Source organism: Lithobates pipiens, unplaced genomic scaffold (genome assembly GCF_037356315.1).
Source record: "Lithobates pipiens isolate NorthernLeopardFrog02 unplaced genomic scaffold, aLitPip1_a1.2 Scaffold_7, whole genome shotgun sequence".
Classification (NCBI taxonomy): domain Eukaryota; kingdom Metazoa; phylum Chordata; class Amphibia; order Anura; family Ranidae; genus Lithobates; species Lithobates pipiens.
The window spans coordinates 4,109,390-4,128,298 of NW_027507892.1; the positions used below are offsets into that span (position 1 = coordinate 4,109,390).

The 18,909-nt window shown below is 46.2% G+C and overlaps 1 protein-coding gene across 1 annotated transcript in view; it reads left to right on the forward strand.

Moving 5' to 3' along the window:
• LOC143959307 (insulin-like growth factor 1 receptor) overlaps nt 1–18,909 on the forward strand; it is a 294,645-nt gene that overhangs the window by 242,558 nt on the left and 33,178 nt on the right. Inside the window, exons 16-17 of the mRNA XM_077467997.1 lie at nt 5,984–6,213; nt 6,315–6,425. Coding sequence (XP_077324123.1) covers nt 5,984–6,213; nt 6,315–6,425 — 341 coding nt within the window. The remainder of the gene's footprint in view (nt 1–5,983; nt 6,214–6,314; nt 6,426–18,909) is intronic.

An 18,909-nucleotide genomic window follows, 5' to 3' on the forward strand; every position in this document is an offset into this window, starting at 1 on the left:
AATTGTGTCCCATCTTTGGAGTCATTGGGAGGAATTGTGTCCCCTCTTTGGAGTCATTGGGAGGAATTGTGTCCCATCTTTGGAGTCATTGGGAGGAATTGTGTCCCCTCTTTGGAGTCATTGGGAGGAATTGTACCATGTCTTTGGAGTCATTGGGGGAGGAATCGTGCCCCATCTTTGGAGTCATTGGCAGGAATCATGCCCCGTCATTGGGAGGAATTGTGCCCCGTCTTTGGTGTCATTGGGAGAAATTGTGCCCCATCTGTGGGGTCATTGAGAGGAATAACAGTTTAGTTTGCATACTTCTACATTAATCAAGTAAGAAATACCCACCACACCACAATGTACAGTGTATTTTTGATTGTTTTCTATGCAATCTGAATATTCATAGGATATAACTTTTAAGAACTAACTAGGTGCTATTTGCACACGTGGTAACTGTGTTCAATATGGTACATGTAGTAGTTGTCCTGTACTTGACATACAAATCCACACTCGCATGAAAGAATGTCATCTTCTAAACGCTAGGGAAAGCTGTATTGGTTACCTTAGTAATCTTAGAGGAAGTGTCCAAAATGCTAACAACCTATGGCCCTGCCAGCTCCACAATTGTCTCGACCAACTTTAGTCAAACGAGCTGGACTGAAAATTGTCACCCGATTAGCACCAGCAACCAGCCAGTTGCAGGCAATGTTTAGGAATTCTGGCAGCTGCTTTACCACTCCTCCTTAAAGTGGTTATAAACCCTTACATATACTACTCAGTGAAGCGAAAGGGCCTCAGGTGAGCCACAAAGATGAAACAAATCCTCCTACATAAGTTGTACCTGTTTATCTACAGAACTCTCTTCTCTACAGCCGTTCAAAGCACAGAATTTATAAAGCTTGTGTGAGCTGTCAGGAAAAAGGGGACATAAAGCTGAAATTACACACTGCAGATCTCTGTGAGGAGAGCTCTGAGAGCTGATTGGAGGGATAGGGACACCCCTCCTGCACACAGGAACAGAGCTGAGGTTGTCAATCACAGGCTGTTTGCTGGATCTCCTTCTCCTGCTACCTTTTTTTTTTTCTCTTGGTGTCAGGAAAACTTGTCAGAAGTGATTTGTGTTGATAGCAGAGGAACAAAGCAGCAGACAGAAATGACACTTGGTGCTCTGGATTGAGACAGTACACAGTATAGAGAGATATGCTTTGTTCATATTTCGTGCCTGAGGTTTACAACTACTTTGAGCTGCAAGGCACACTGGGGTTGTATACTCACTGCAATGCTTTGCTTTCTGGTGCAGCAAAAAATTTACAAAAATTTACATGTTGCGTTAGGCAGGCAGTACCACATGCCGAACACTGCTCCACCGCGGATCGCTTTTCAGAGGGCAACAAGCCCTTAGAAAGACCAGCGAATTCTAGCCTGTAGGTACAGACACCCACTTTGTTTTACACGCACGCTTTATTGCAATGAAATTACTACCAGGTAATAATGTACGTTTCGTTTCTGCAAATCAGATACTGAAATAAATCTGGAAGCTGACTACTCGTTTACGGGAAATTATCTGCCATCATGTGCAGACCCTTCCGAGCGCATTCAGTTACATTTTACAAATCTGTATTTAACTCATGTGCAGTCTCACCTAGAGGCATGTCGTTAAAATGCCATCCATATCCTTTTCCTGACAATTTATAATTTTGTCTGTATTCCGCTGGCATCTGTTTCATACAGTCTCTATGCTGCTTTTTGTGCAGCATGACAATTTACATTCTTTTCTCCAAAATGCTTACTCTGACACCCAGATAAGGTATATTCATAATAATGGCAGATATGAGCTTTTTAAAATTCTTAAAGAATAATTTAGAGCGATCTATCTGGGAAGAGGGGAGCAGAAGGAACCTTGGTACTTAGCAGTTGTAGAGCATTGCATCTGCTTCTAAGGGAGATTTACTTCCAAAGGGGCTTTATGTGAGCCTTTGCTATAGAATGTGCTTTTTTAATTTGCACGAAGGAAAATCCGGTGGGGGGGGGGTCTCATAGCTTAAATGTATATAACAATTTAAAGATTCCTTATGTACAGTGAGAAGTGGCGAGTCTGTTTGAGCTAGGGATTTCTTTGCTTTGCATATTGCAGGGGCCACATTGTGGGTTTAGAAACAATTGCAGGCCAAAATAAATAAATAAATAATATGTTTCATTATATAAGTCTGCCCATACATCCAGTAGTGCCCAGCACAGTCCCTCCTTAGATTCAGAATGACCTCAGAGTTCCCCCTCCATCAGGCAGAGTTCCTCCCTTGGATCCAGGAGGATCCCGTCAGGCAGAGCCCCTCTCTTTGGATCCAGGAGGATCCCGTCAGGCAGAGTTCCTCCCTTGGATCCAGGAGGATCCCGTCAGTCAGAGCTCCTCCCTTGGATCCAGGAGGATCCCGTCAGTCAGAGCTCCTCCCTTGGATCCAGGAGGATCCCGTCAGGCAGAGTTCCTCCCTTGGATCCAGGAGGATCCCGTCAGGTAGAGTTCCTCCCTTGGATCCAAGAGTGCCCATTAGGGAGACTGGGGTGAGGGTCATGGCCGCCGACAGTGGATGCTCCCGTCTTTTATATTGTGGGACGCAGACCACTACCAGCCAGTTGGTGTATTTTCATGGACAATTGCTAAGGGCCGGATACAATCTTGGTTAGGATGTGTTCCACGGGCCAAAATTTGGAGATCCTTGCCTTATACTATGAATGGAGCCCTTGCTAATTGGGGTCATTTTGGCACCAGCTTTCCGATTGGAAGCTTCATGTAAGTCTGTGGGTAGGTGAATATAAACAGACATGAGCCTGTTTACATCCGCTTACCTCTGAGTCCGTTCAGGATCAGGAAAAGATCTATGCCCTTCTCAGTTTTTCTGGACCTAAACGTGGCAGATCTGAGGTAGATTAATGTACTGTAGGTGGGCATGAGTCAGTTTTCATTTGATCGCCCATAGACCTCCAGTTGCAAAATACAGAAAAGAAAAAAAGGAACTGAACGGGCACGCATGTTCTGCTCCAGTTTAGCAGGGGGTCTGCCAACGGACCACCAGCTGAACGTTACCGGATATGAGGTCCATGTGAAAGCCTTAATATATGTTTAAAGTTAAACATGTCACTTTACTAATTCTGGGGAAACCTTTGAAGCCAAATGTTCGGTATTGTTTGTCAAGCTAGTGAGGTTAATAAGCAGCTCACAAAGGACTCCACGGAGTCTGATGCTTTTAGTAAGCGAGCCACTCCTTCTGGAGGAATTTGTGGTAGAGCACAGCAGAAGGTAACTCCAGATGCACCGAGACCCTGGAGCTGTCTCCGTAAAAGAAAAATCTTTTCACATTCATATTAATTACCCATCCAGCACATTCTGAAAGGTTGTTGTTCTTCCCCCTGTTTATCCCATAATTACTTTCCACCTGGGTTCTGATTTTCCTGAGCCTCGGGGAGATTTAACCTGTTGAAGAATTTACTCTCCTCCTTCTGTCATATCCCCTTAAATCTTCAGGGTTTGGTTGGGTCAGAATTGCCCATTTACATCCTTCCATCTCTTCCCACAGATAAGATTGTCAGTTTTTTAACCTGCTATATCTCCTGCTGTTTGTATGCATTGTATACATTACTTTGAATAAAAAATAAAAAGTGCAATGTAGGATATAACAGCTTTTCTAGAAGCAAATATATATAATATTTTTTTTTTTAATGGCTTCCCACCTACATACAGAAGTCATCGCTCATTTAGGCATCTCCAAAACGTGTATAACGGTGAACTCCAGGAAAATTAATAATATTCCCTTGGAGTGCGGCTGCCACAGCACTGCAAGGTATAAATGCTTGTTTAGGTCTAGGGCAGGGGCTCCAAACTTTCTAAACAAGGGTCCAGTATACTATCCTTCAGGCACGGGGGGTGGACTCCATCGGAGTTCAACGGGAAATCTGTCTGCTGGTCCGCTCCACTTATGCAGAGGGGACACAGACACAGCTCTCTGGACCGTCTGTTTACACCCAACTGCCATCCGATCCAGTCCGTCAGACGAATGGGGAATGGATCCCCATCTGTCTGCTTTTAGCGGATAGGATCGGATTGGAACATGTTTATATACACTCACCATTTCATAGAGGAGACTGGAGTGTCCGATTAGGCCCACCTGACAAACTGGCAGACGGACCCAAATGGTCCACTAGTGTGAAAGGGGCCTTTGTTCTTAGGGGGACCAGATTGTGCTCAGTAGGAGTAGAAAATGCTCCCACTGTGTCAGTGGGAGTAAATGGTGCCCGATTGTTGGTATCTGTAGGAGGAATGGTGCCCCATCGTTGGTGCCAGCTAGAGGAGTGCTGTCCAAAGGGTCGGGTTAATGTGAGCAAAGGGCCACAGTTTGGAGATCACTTGTCTAGGAGAACAAGAAAAGCACTTTTGCTTGCCAGATCCTCTGTTCCCACAGGCTCCCTCTGCGCTGCAAAATCTTCTCCCCCATGCTCAGCCAGACACAAGTCCAATGCGGGCTCTATAGTCTTGCATTTTACATGAGTATGTTGAGGAAAAGTCCACCACTGAAGCATAGGGGAACTCTGGTCACTACAGGGGCGGAGGATCTGGTAAGTAAAAATGACTTTTCTGTCCACTAGACCTAACCAAGCATTTAAAACGTGCAGTTTTGCAGCCTCACGGCACACAGGTTCATCCATAGTAATCAACAAATCCAGCAAACTATAGAGAACCCAGGGGAAGGGCTTAATATAGCCCTTTTGACTGCATAACAGGGACCTATCCCTTCAGCATGGCTCTACCCTTAGGTTACCACTGATGCTCGAGTAAAATAATATCTTAATTGTACAGTCTAGCACATAGGCGAGTATTCAGTGGCATAGACCCCAAGTTATAGGTTGGTACTTTCGGGTGATTGAACATTTGCAAGCTTTTAAGGAGATGCCCTACGGTGCGTTCCCCCTAGGACCCTACCCCGCTGCGTGACTCCCCGGTTATTTTGCTAGTGTCCTAGATGATGAACCTTTTCTGCCTTTTGCTCTTTGCTTATCTACTTTTATTATTTTATCTTCAGATTCTTCAATCCAACTCTGCACAATAGTAAAAAATTTGTTTGGAAAGTCATTTCTGGTTTTGGACACCTTTGATTGCATGGCATGGTATTCTTTACAATTATGATAATCAGCCAGTAACCGTGTCAACTGATTAGATATCTGCTCTTGGCTAATATTGTTGGATAAGGCTCAGGGCACGTTCTCAGTTGATGATTTTTTTTTTTTCAACCTCTGTGTGTTCCTATCATTTTCTGAAAAATGTTTTACTATAAATATAGTCTTTAGCTGCTGATCATATGAAAATGTTATATTCCCATTCAACAAAAGTCTGTCGTCAGATTACCTTCTGGTGTGATGGATCAAAATTTAGCCTTTCCCTGCTGAAACAGACACATTTCGATCCATCTATGGCCGCCTTTGGTCTTGACCTAATCACAAATATTTATTATTTTATTTTATTGGTTCTTGTAAAAGGACTTGCATTATACGAAGTATGTTGATCTATACCAGGGCTCCAAAGACATTTGGGGTGCCCAGATTGTGGCCAGCAGGAGTGCAATTTTTTTTCTGGCATCAGTGGGAGAAAACATCACCACATTTTATATTAGGGGGAGGAATAGTGCCCCATTGTTGGTATCATTGGGAGGAATGGTACCCCATTATTTCTGTCAGTGGGAGAAAATGTGCCCCATTGTTAGTGTCAGTTTGCAGACTAGTGTCTCATATCAGTGGGAGGAATAGTACCCCGTTATTGGTGTCAGTGGCCAAAATGGTGCCCCATAGTTGGTGTCAGGTGGCAGAATTAGTGTCTCATATCAGTGGGAGGAATCGTGCCCCAATGAATTAATAATAAAGACATGCAAACGGCAACAGTTTGAAGACCACTGATCCATAGCTATGTCAGCAGCTACATGACTTCTAACCCTGTTCGTTCTTCATTCTACAGTGTATGTGCCCGACGAGTGGGAGGTTCCTCGAGAGAAGATAACTATGAACCGTGAGCTGGGTCAAGGCTCCTTTGGCATGGTGTATGAAGGAATTGCGAAAGGGGTAGTAAAAGACGAGTCAGAGACTAGGGTAGCCATAAAAACAGTGAACGAAGCAGCTAGCATGCGAGAGAGAATAGAGTTCTTAAATGAAGCTTCGGTGATGAAAGAATTTAACTGCCATCATGTGGTAAGAACACCTATATGTAATTTGATTTATTTTTTCTTTAAGCTACAAATTAAATTGTCCTTGTTTATCTTCCTTCTGATGAGTCCTTTTCCACCTTCTAGGTCCGTTTGTTAGGTGTTGTTTCCCAAGGTCAGCCAACACTTGTCATCATGGAGTTAATGACTCGTGGAGACCTCAAAAGTTACCTGAGATCTCTAAGGCCAGATGCCGAGGTTAGTATTACTTTCTCATACTTTGGATGGTGCATTTGCTAATTGTAGTTTTGTTTCGGCTGGCTAATACTTAAAGAGGAAGTAAACCCTGATGGGTTTACTTCCTGTTTGATTCTCTGCAAAGGTAAAGCATAATGGACTACTATACATCGCATAGTAGTCCATTATGTGTCACTTACCTGACACAGGAGCCAGCGAAGTCACCGCTGTCCCCTGTAGTTCCGAGCGTCCATCTTCTTGGTGGGTCTCGCTGCTCCAGTGCTGTGATTCGCTGGAGCAGCGATGACGTCACTCCCGCGTATGCGCACGGGAGCCGACACGGCATATCGCCGCGATCTGCGGTCTGCCCAGTGCGCCTGCGCGCCGCTGTCTATGGCGCATGCGCCGTAGACAGCGGTGGCTGTCTTCGGGTAAGGTTTAGGAGATATTTCTCTGACCTACAGGTAAGCCTTAATCTAGGTTTACCTGTAGGTCAAAGTGGTTTGTAAGGGTTTACAACCACTTTAAGAGGTAAGTATACTGTACCTTTTCAGCCTAGTACTCGGTCAGTAAATAAATTCAACACTTCCATACATACCAGGTACCTTTTAAGCTGCCGTTCACTACAACGTTAACCTCCTACTGGCCTGGATTTTCTTCCTGCGGTGTGTAATCACAGCAGAACTCTAAAGACTTTGGGGATTTCTGCTGAAGCAGAATGCCCCATTTAAGTCTGTCTTTTTTTTTTTATTCTTTTTTTTTTTCTGTGCATATGCGGACTTCCGGACCAGCAGGATGTATACAGTGAGGTAAGAACCTCAACTACTGCACTTTGGGGAAGGTGGGTTAGATAAAGGTTCAGCAACAGAAACGGTGCTAATTATCTAGAAAGCAGTGGGCAGGACTAGGTTTGGCCAGGTGTTAATTGACAAATTACAGGCTTCCGTACCAGCAGTGAAAATGCCGATAGCCGTGCCCCTTGCAATTTTCAGGAGCAGTGCAGTATCGTTGCCACCCCATCGAAAGACGCTGGATTAGGTGGACTTCAGTATCAGGCTTGACAAGTATTTTTGGGCTTTTGCAGTAGGAGAAAACTGTATGTGCTGATGCACTTATGAGATGTTGCAGCACATTTTTTTTTTTTTCAATGAAATGCCATGGTTCTACTTAAAGGTTATGGGTAGAAGTGGATGCCCAAGAGGATAAGGATAGCTGGTGTTTGGCCAATGAGGAGCTCTCTGCCTTTATATTGGGGTGGGGAGATAGCTTCGACGGAGGGTTCTCTGCATTCCTAGTACCTGGGGATTGAAAAGCAGTATGTAAAGTGTAACAGTTAAGTGAACCTGTTACAATGATCTATGTCAGCAAAGCCCAGGTTCACTTTAACAGGTACTAGAGATCTTGATGCCAGCCTATCTCCTGTTGCTCTGCTCCTCAAGGATGCCACTTTTAGACTAAACCATTTTAGTGACTCTTGAGAGAGATAGGTCACCAACCAAACCCAGTAAAGACAAATGCCTTGCTCATACTGTAGGTTGTGCTACTGGCTATTGTCTTGTGAGCAGCCCAAAAAAATGTTTTTAAACTTTTTAATAGGGGGAGGGGGGTTAAGCACCTCTGTCAAGTTTTAAATGTTTTCCTTTTAAAGAGACAATTTTTTTTAAATACTGTTCTGTTTGGTGCCTGTCACCTTGACTGGGGAGCGTGGGGTAACCTTCCCAGTAGGGGCTCAAAAAAGCAATAAAAACTGTAACGGAGGTTTTCTCCCCTCCCTATCCAAAGAGAGCCCTCTAATCGCATGTTTACACATCTAATGGATCCATTGACTTGGAGGTTCGTTATGGCCGCCCCCTTTGTTTGTCCCTCTTGTCAACAAGAGTGTCCCAGCTATGGATATTGGTGTTCTCATTGACCAAAAGGATGTCATGGTGGGACATAGTTAATATCCTAGGTTCGGAGGTCTCTTTCCTTTGAAAAACTTTTGCAAACCTTTAAAAAAGATCTTCAGAATCAGGGTGCTGTGCATAAAATTGTGTGATTTTTCATTTATCTCTATGTCCCCAATCCAGAGATTTTAAATTGCATAGTTTTGGGTTCTGGCATGCCTCTGTCCACTGAAATCCATCCAGCCATAGGCATAACCATCTTTTGGGCCAATGACTGATTCTGGCAAGCTTGAGCATCTTGGAACTTAAACTTTGCATCTGATCAAGGGCACAGAGGTAAATGTAAAGCAAATAATTGCATCGGTCTTACTCAAGAGCCCTATATTTTTTTTCTAAAGTGATCCTGATTGAATTTAAAAGTGCCTAAGGTAACAGCAGTGTAAAGTGCAGACACGTTGCCTACAAGTACCTGTGTTGATCTTTCAGTGGAAACCCACTGGATCCTAGACACGGGTTGTACATAGGGCTTAGTTCACTGGATGCCAGACCCAGGCTGTACATGGGGCCTTGACTTCTTGTTCTTTCAGTGGAGGCCCCCTACATCCTAGATGCAGGCTGTGCATGGGGCCTTAACTTCTGTTAATCTTTTAATGTAGCCCCCCTGGAACCTAGACCCGTGTTGATTTTTTTTCAGTGGAGTTTCCTGGATCCTTGACCCAGGCTGTACATGGGGCCTTGACTTCTCTCCAAGTTGGGATTAAACTCCCCCACCATTATTACCAGTATAACGTTGAGCATCTACTGCCCACTTGGGTAGTTGGGGTTTAATCAAGGTGTGGTTAGAAGATGATGTTTTGTGTATAGCCTGGGTCCAGAATCCAAAGTCGATCAACAACTATCAATGTGAAGATGAATACAAAGGATTTCAGCTAACACAAGGTCTCTTCACTTCAGCATTAGTGTCTGCTTAGTAATTTTGGCCAGGTGGATTACTTTATTCCAGGCAAATAATGAACATAAGTTAATATGTCCTTTTAACATGGAGACCATAAATGGCATTCTGAACCTATGAAGACACTTTGAGTTAAAATCCCCCCCATACACCCCTCTGCAGCATGTTGGCGTGCTCCGAGAATCCCTCTTGATTATTGATTGTAAGTTGGCCCGGGAGGTCAACTGTGTGTTACATCTGGAGCTCAGCTATTTAAAGACTTTTCAGTGGTGCAGGTGGAAGTAAACAGGAAAGGGGTTGGATTAGCTGTCGGGTAAGAATAAGAAACAAAGGCTTCTGGTTTAGATTGCAAAAGGAAATTAAATCAAAAGGGTAATTATTATGAGCAGAAAAATCTGATCTACTGTCTTTTTCAATTGTGCTTAGACATAGATCAGCAGAGTCTTTCCTCCCACTCTTTAGTTAAGTAGAAGGTAGTTGATTCCACTTAAAGTAATTTGTAATCGAATACAGGTTTGCTTTATAAAATTGTTACCAATAAAAATCTATCATTTTGATTTGGTTCTTTTTTTTATAAGAACCAAAGCTATTTTTAAAGTTGTGCCAATGCTGATGCCGGTATGCACTCGTTCTTGCTCCAGTGGGCTTGGCAACATTTGTTTTTCTACACCAATGAGCAGTGGTAGTGTAAGCCTTTTATTCTTGGTTCAGCTCTACAAATACAATTTCAAAGAAGGTGAGATATTGGTTGCTGGGTCTCTCCAGTTTTCTATACTAGATCTCTGTTGCATCACCTCATAGCAATATTACGGAACCCTTGGAACCTGATTGGCGCATATGATATATCAATTGTGTACATTCTGTTTCCAAACATTGCTTATATAGAGGGGTTGATTGATTATTCAAGGCTTATATCTTAGCTCATTCTCTGCATTCCATGGTTACCTCTTCCCAGATAATAAATCATCCTGGTGCCAGGTACCATTGTGAGAAAGTTAAATGGCAACATTAGACCCAAGGCTGCCTATCTGCATTCCAGTGTCCAAGAAAGCAACTTCCAAATTCCAGGAACGGCTCTGGTGGCCCTGCTATCACCAGCACTCTAAATTCCAATGTTTATAGAGCAGGATGGCCTTAAAACAGACTTGTGAGACTCTAGAGATTTTATTTTGTATTTTTATGGCTTGGTTGCCAGGCAGCTGCTTAATAAGTCACTTTAGATATGTAATAATATCATAGGCAATTCTTCATATAATTACATGGTTGTGTGTAGCTAAATGTCATGATTATTTTATTACATGGGATGGATAAGGCTATAACCACCATGGCACGGCTGTGTTCACATGGACTTCACATCTCCATTATTATTATACAGGATTTATATGGCGCCAACAGTTTGCGCATCGCTTTACAACATCGGGGAAGACAGTACAATTACAATACAATTCAATACAGGAGGGATCAGAGGGCCCTGCTTGTTAGAGCTTACAATCTAGAAGGGAGGGTCAAGTGGAACAAAGGGGAGTAGCTGTGGGGAGATGATCAGATGGACAAAATGAAAATACAGTTGTTAGGTGCGGGTAGGGTAGGCTTCTCTGAAGAGGAGGGTTTTCAGGGATCGTCTAAAAGCCAATAGAGTAGGAGATAGATGGACGGATTGGGGTAAGGAGTTCCATAAACTTAGAGAGCCTCTGGAAACCTGGTCCTGGAGACTAGCATTGGATGAGAGTGTTGAGAGAGCAGGAGGTCTTGAGAAGAACGAAGAGAACGATTAGGTATTTTGAGACTAGGCCAGTGATGTAGCTAGGGGCAGAGTTGTGGATTGCTTTTTAGGTGGTAGTTAGTATTTTGAATTGAATTCGTTGGGTGAGCAGAAGCCAGTGGAGGGATTGACAGAGAGGAGTAGCAGAGACAGAGCGGTTGGTAAGGTGGATGAGTCTAGCAGCAGCCCTCATGATGGACTGAAGGGGGGATAGAGTATGCAGAGGTAGGCCAATGAGGAGGGAGTTGCAGTAATCGAGGCGAGAGATGACCAGCGAGTGAATTAAGAGCTTTGTTGGGTCATTGGTTAGAAAGGGGCGTATTTTGGAGATGTTCCGGAGGTTGAGGCGGCAAGATTTGGACAGCGATTGGACATGGGACTTAAAGGAGAGTTCCATGCAGGAGGGCAGCTTTTATATTTAGGTTATCTCGTACAAACGTGAACACCCAGAACTAGGAATCCAATTAAAGACCTAGGAACCAGCACTACGCAGCCTTCATAAAGTTAGTGAAGCAGTTGAATGGAAAACATTTGTTCTGTTTTAAATTAACTTTATATTAACAAATGATTAAAACTACAGAGCAAATTTATATAAATTTACAAGAGCAAATTTAAACCATTAAACCGAAAGTGCCAAATGTTCAACATTTGCTTGCCTGAATTGTGGTAGCTGCATCTGTCTCTCTCAGTGTAGACAAGTCATGGTCCTGGAACTGACCGATGTCGGCTTGAGAAAGGGAGGAAGCATTTAGGCACAGGATTGTAGGGGTGGTCAGCTGTGGACACCTAAAGGAAACTAACAGTGGGTGGGACTTAAAATTTGAGCCGGTTTACTCTGTGCACAGTAACATATGGCACAATTCTTGTACCAAAAGAATATTTTTTAATTACTGTGCCGTTGGCTTCCACTAACCCAAAAAATTCAATTCAAAATACTAAAACAACTTACAAAGCCATCCACAACTCAGGCCCCCCCCCTCCCCCCTCCCCAGCTACATCACTAACCTAGTTTCAAAGTAACAACCCAACAGAGTGAAGGGGTCAGGAGTGCACAATGCACAGGTCAGTAGAGTAGAGCAAAACAAAAAAATACCAGCCCAGTCAAAACCCCACAGTACAGTTCCTCCCTACCCACTAATAAATGTCCCCCCCCATGCAAATTTCCCCTCTCCCACTAGTAAATGACCCCCCCCCCCCCCCCCCCATCACAAGTATTCCTCTTCAGTACAGATCTCACCTCTAGCAAATGTCCCAATGCCCCCCCCCCCCCCCTCCCTTGCACTAGTAAATGTCAGTCTCCCCTGAAGTACAGATTCTACCCCTTCTAGTAATGTTTCCCCCTCCCAGTACAAATCTTCCTCAGACAGATCTGCCCTTTAGTAATGTTTCCCCCTCCAGTATAGGTGGCCATCCCAGTACAGATTTTATTCCCCCGTACAGATGCCCCCCATACAGATCTCCCCTCTCCCACTAGTGAATGCCCCCCATACAGATTTCCCCTCTCCCACTAGTGAATTCCCCCACCAAACAGATCTCCCCTCTCCCACTAGTGAATGCCCCCCATACAGATCTCCCCTCTCCCACTAGTGAATGCCCCCCCCCCACCATACAGATCTCCCCTCTCCCACTAGTGAATGCCCCCCCACCATACAGATCTCCCCTCTCCCACAAGTGAATGCCCCCCCACCATGCAGATCTCCCCTCTCCCACTAGTGAATGCCCCCCACCATACAGATCTCCCCTCTCCCACTAGTGAATGCCCCCCCACCATACAGATCTCCCCTCTCCCACTAGTGAATGCCCCCCATACAGATCTCCCCTCTCCCACTAGTGAATGCCCCCCATACAGATCTCCCCTCTCCCACTAGTGAATGCCCCCCCATACAGATCTCCCCTCTCCCACTAGTGAATGCCCCCCCATACAGATCTCCCCTCTGCCACTAGTGAATGCTCCCCCATACAGATCTCCCCTCTGCCACTAGTGAATGCCCCCCCATATAGATCTCCCCTCTGCCACTAGTGAATGCCCCCCCATATAGATCTCCCCTCTGCCACTAGTGAATGCCCCCCCATATAGATCTCCCCTCTGCCACTAGTGAATGCCCCCCCCATACAGATCTCCCCTCTGCCACTAGTGAATGCCCCCCCCATACAGATCTCCCCTCTGCCACTAGTGAATGCCCCCCCCCATACAGATCTCCCCTCTGCCACTAGTGAATGCCCTCCCATACAGATCTCCCATCTGCCACTAGTGAATGCCCCCCCATACAGATCTCCCCTCTGCCACTAGTGAATGCCCCCCCATACAGATCTCCCCTCTGCCACTAGTGAATGCCCCCCCATACAGATCTCCCCTCTGCCACTAGTGAATGCCCCCCCCATACAGATCTCCCCTCTCCCACTAGTGAATCCCCCCCCCCCAGGTACAGATCCCACACTAGTAAATGTCAGTCTCCCCCGCAGTACAGATTCTACCCCTCCTACTAATAAATGTCTCCCTGGCCAGCTTCACAGTTGGTAGTGTAGAGAGCCTGCCCCCTCCTGTCTGCTGCCCATTTGTTTTCTTGTAGTCGCAGGTACATTGTGTGGGTGAGCAGCACAGCGAATGACGCCCCTGGCCCCACGTGGACCCGAGCGCCCAAGTTGTTGTTTTTTTGTTGTTGTTTGTTTTGTTTCAGGTTCCCCGGGGACTAGAAATTGTCCAGCCTTCTACTAATAATTTGGCCCCTTTCACACATGCGGACAGTATGTCCGTATTTCATCCATCCGTTTGCAGATGAAATACGGACATACATGCATCCCTATGGGATAGCGGGTGTCTGTGGATGAACATCCGCAGACACCCGCTATTGTCCACCTACACTATGATCCGATTCTGCAGACGGAGGAAAATCCTATTTTTCTATCTGTCTGCAGAGCGGATCGGATGAACACGGACAGACGGTCCGTGCTCATCCGATCCCCATAGAGGAGAGCTGACAGGGCGGTCCCTGCACAGTGTGCGTAGACCGCCCTGTCCGCCGCCGGCTCAGCGGGGACAACGGAGCGATCCCCACTGAGCGAGCGGATCATCACGGGGCGGATCATTACTGATCCGTCCCGTGTGAAAGGGGCCTTAAGCTTTTTTCTGTATGAATTGTGGGACCACCGACACGATTTCTGCACTGATGTGTCTGATTAGAACTGTGACTTGGCACTGATTTTCTAACCCGACTTGTAAGAATGAAAGCAAGTATTTACATAATAATAGAGACTTTGACAAATTAGATCTAAGGAAAAAAAATAATCTTAGGGTCCTTTCACACGGGGCGGATCAGTTCTGATCCGCCCCGTGGATGTCCGTTTGCTCAGCGGGGATCACTCCGCCGATCCCCGCTGAGCAGGGAGATGACAGGTCTGTCTCCGCACACTGTGCAGGGACGGACCTGTCACAGCGCTGCTCTCCCCTATGGGAGATCGGATGACGATGGACCGCAGTGCCCGTCGTCATCCGATCCGATCCGCAGACGGATGGAAAAATAGCTTTTTCCTCCGTCACACTTTTTCGGATCGGAGCGGGTCGGATGTCAGCGGACATGTCACCGCTGACATCCGACGCTCCATAGAGCTCTATGGAGCACCCGTTCAGGTCCGCCTGAAAAACTGACAGGCGGGCCTGAACGGGACGTTAGTGTGAAAGGGGCCTTACTGTGCTTTAATTTCACAATGCACTGAGAACAAGCAGTTTTGGGTATGTATGCTTTCAATAGAAACTTTTTTTTTTTTTACCGCATATAGTCAAATGACATCCTTGACTGTGCGGGGATATCTGAATGATGCCTGCAGCTACAGACATCATTCAGATATCATTCTTTCCAGCCGGCGATTTTGTGCACGATAAGAATAATCATAGCGGCAGTTCCGCCGCTTGATCGTTCCTATAGGCGCCGGGAGGGGATGTCCCGCCACCATCCGGTGCTTCTCCGGGCTCTGAACCAACTATGAGTAAAGCACTAGCCTTAGTGCGAAACGCGTCAGCTGTTAGCATCTTTCGCTGTGATGTCATTTGCTGTGTCCTAAATATTATTTGAATAAAGCATCGTTTTAGCATCGGAGTGCGGCCATCCAGAGTTCTGTCATTGTCCACATTATCTGCATGCTGTGGCTCGTACCCGGATCCTTTCACCTGGAGCAATTATCTCTGAGTTCCCAGGACCTGCCTTTTGAGCGGTGGTGTATATCTCTCTTGTGATTCTCTGGACTTTTGCTTCCCCGGGCTCTCCCGTGCCATCGTGGGGCCCGGAGAAAGAATCAGCCGGCGCCGGATGACGATGATAGAGATTTCAGATGGTCACCAGTCATCTCTATAACCGTCGGAGGCCCGGGCTCAACGTTATGATGTCACTCCCTGGTTCCCGGATGTAAACAAAGCCGCGATTGCGTCTGTCAGCATGAGATTGGTGAATTTTTTTTTTTCTCTCGATCTCTTGCTTTCCAGCCTGGAGGAAAGATGTGGGGTCTTCTTGACCTTGCATCTCTCCATAAAGAGGACCTGTCACAATAGATTCCTATTACAAGGGAGGTTTACATTCCTTGTAATAGGAATAAAAGTGATCAAAAAATGGAAAAAAAAAGTGTAAAAATAAGTAAAAAAAAACTAAAGCTCCCTTGTCCCTGGTAGCTTGAGCTCGGAAGCGAATCCATGCATAAGTCCCGCCCACATATGTAAACGCCGTTCAAACCACACGTGACGTATCGCTGCGTGCGTTGGAGCGTGTGCAAAAATTCTAGCCCTAGACCTCCTCTGTAACTCTAAACTGGTAACCTGTAAAAATTGTCAAAGTGTCGCCTATGGAGATTTTTTAAGTACCGAAGTTTGCCACCATTCCAGGAGTGTGCGCAATTTTAAAGCGTGACATGTTGGGTATCTATTTACTCGGCGTAACATCAAAAATTGGGCTAACTTTACTGTTTTGTTATTTTTTAATTCATTAAACCGTTTTTTGTTTTTTGTTTTTTTTCCAAAAAAAAGGTGTTTGAAAAAGTATTGCACAAATACCGTGTGAGATAAAAAGTTGCAATGACCGCCATTTTATTCCCTAGGGAAGTGATGGCAAACCTTGGCAGCCCAGATGTTTTGAAACTACATTTCCCATGATGCTCATGCACTCTGCAGTGTAGTTGAACATCATGGGAAACGTTGTTCCAAAACATCTGGGGTGCCAAGGTTCACCATCACCGCCCTAGGGTGTCTGCTAAAAAAAAAAAACATATATCATGTTTGGGGGTTCTGAGTAATTTTCTAGCAAAAAATGATTATTTTTACATGTAGGAGAGAAGTGCCAGAATAGGCCGGTATTGAAGTGGTTAAAAAGAAACATTTTATAGACTGCGAAGACTGGTGTTTCGTATTAGGACTTATGTGGAGGCTTTACATGAACCGGGACAACTAACCTAAACTAGAATCTGGCACATCTAAAAGAACTATAGATAACGTTTATCCGTGCGTAGTATTTTTTTTTTTTTTTTTTTAGGCGGCAGGATTTGGCCATGGCAAGCGATATTTGGTGCACGCAGCTGACTTCCTGCCCAGTTAGCACATTGAAGGACGCGGCGGCCGGCCTCTCCCTAGCCTGGAGTGGCTGATAATGCAAAGAATATGTTTCACTCAGCTAAACAGCAGATGTTAAAGAACATGAAATCTCTCTGCTAACATATGGGAACTTCTGTCTACAGATTCGTGAATGCCCATACATGAGACCACTTGTGTTGTAGTGGCCCCTTAAATATGTGTTTACCAGAAAGTCGGCTTATACCACTTTTAAAGATTTGGATTAAAGTATAAAGGCAAAACTTTTTTTGTTTCGCTTTAGATGGAGAGAAGAGGGATTGTTAGTTTTTTGTTTTTTTATTGCTGTCTGTGTCCCTGTTGGGACTCAGGGACACTGAAGCTCAAGGGAGCGGCTCCTACAGGCTTTTGAGTAGGGCTGAACCAACTGATCGATTAATCGACAATTAATCGATTAGAAAATGAATCGTTTACTATTTTCATAATCAATTAAACGGCCAGTACCATAATGGGGTTAAAAAAACTAAAATTAGCCCTTTATAGCACAAAAAAAAGCAAATAATCACTACTGTAAGGGGTTCAGTAGCGATTATTTGCTCTTTTTGCAGTGGGAAGAACAGTGCCCCGTCATTGGTGTCAGTGGGAGGAAATGTGCCCCGTCATTGGTGTCAGTGGGAGGAACGGTGCCCCGTCATTGGTGTCAGTGGGAGGAACGGTGCCCCGTCATTGGTGTCAGTGGGAGGAACGGTGCCCCGTCATTGGTGTCAGTGGGAGGAACGGTGCCCCGTCATTGGTGTCAGTGGGAGGAACGGTGCCCCGTCATTGGTGTCAGTGGGCGGAACGGTGCCCCGTCATTGTTGTCAGTGGGCGGAACGGTGCCCCGTCATTGTTGTCAGTGGGCGGAACGGTGCCCCGTCATTGTTGTCAGTGGGCGGAACGGTGCCCCGTCATTGTTGTCAGTGGGCGGAACGGTGCCCCGTCATTGTTGTCAGTGGGCGGAACGGTGCCCCGTCATTGTTGTCAGTGGGCGGAACGGTGCCCCGTCATTGTTGTCAGTGGGCGGAACGGTGCCCCGTCATTGTTGTCAGTGGGCGGAACGGTGCCCCGTCATTGTTGTCAGTGGGCGGAACGGTACCCCGTCATTGGTGTCAGTGGGAGGAACGGTGCTCCGTCATTGGTGTCAGTGGGAGGAACGGTGCTCCGTCATCGGTGTCATTGGGAGGAACGGTGCTCCGTCATTGGTGTCAGTGGGAGGAACGGTGTTCCGTCATTGGTGTCAGTGGGAGGAACAATGTCAGTGGGAGGAATGGTGCCCCGTCATTGGTGTCAGTGGAAGGAATGGTGCCCCGTCATTGGTGTCAGTGGGAGGAATGGTGCCCCGTCATTGGTGTCAGTGGGAGGAACGGTGCCCCGTCATTGGTGTCAGTGGGAGGAACGGTGCGCCGTCATTGGTGTCGGTGGGAGGAACGGTGCGCCGTCATTGGTGTCGGTGAGAGGAACGGTGCCCCGTCATTGGTGTCGGTGAGAGGAACGGTGCCCCGTCATTGGTGTCGGTGAGAGGAACGGTGCCCCGTCATTGGTGTCAGTGAGAGGAACGGTGCCCCTTCATTGGTGTCAGTGGGGAGGAACGGTGCCCCTTCATTGGTGTCAGTGGGAGGAACGGTGCCGCGCCATTGGTGTCAGTGGGAGGAACGGTGCCGCGCCATTGGTGTCAGTGGGAGGAACGATGCCCCGCCATTGGTGACAGTGGGAGGAACGGTGCCCCGCCATTGGTGACAGTGGGAGGAACGGTGCCCCGCCATTGGTGACAGTGGGAGGAACGGTGCCCCGCCATTGGTGACAGTGGGAGGAACGGTGCCCCGCCATTGGTGACAGTGGGAGGAACGGTGCCCCGCCATTGGTGACAGTGGGAGGAACGGTGCCCCGCCATTGGTGACAGTGGGAGGAACGGTGCCCCGCCATTGGTGACAGTGGGAGGAACGGTGCCCCGCCATTGGTGACAGTGGGAGGAACGGTGCCCCGCCATTTATTTAAATAGAGGGACTTAGGTCCCACTGTTGGTGTCCATTTTGGGAATAGTGTCTTAAATCAGTGGGAGGAATAGTACCTGATAAAGACAAGCAAAGGGCCACAGTCCTAATGGAATGATATTCCACAGGTATGGTAAATGTATGGTTACATTGGTCCAAGCTTGACCACAAACTATGTGAAAAATGCCATTCCCGGAATTCTTTACCTGTCCTTGCAAGAAAATTAGTCCACAAGGGATAATCAGACCTTCGATCTTTTTGACTTTGCTACCATTCATGTAATCACTGATTATTTGTGGGCTGTAATATTCTCGGCATTGGAATCTT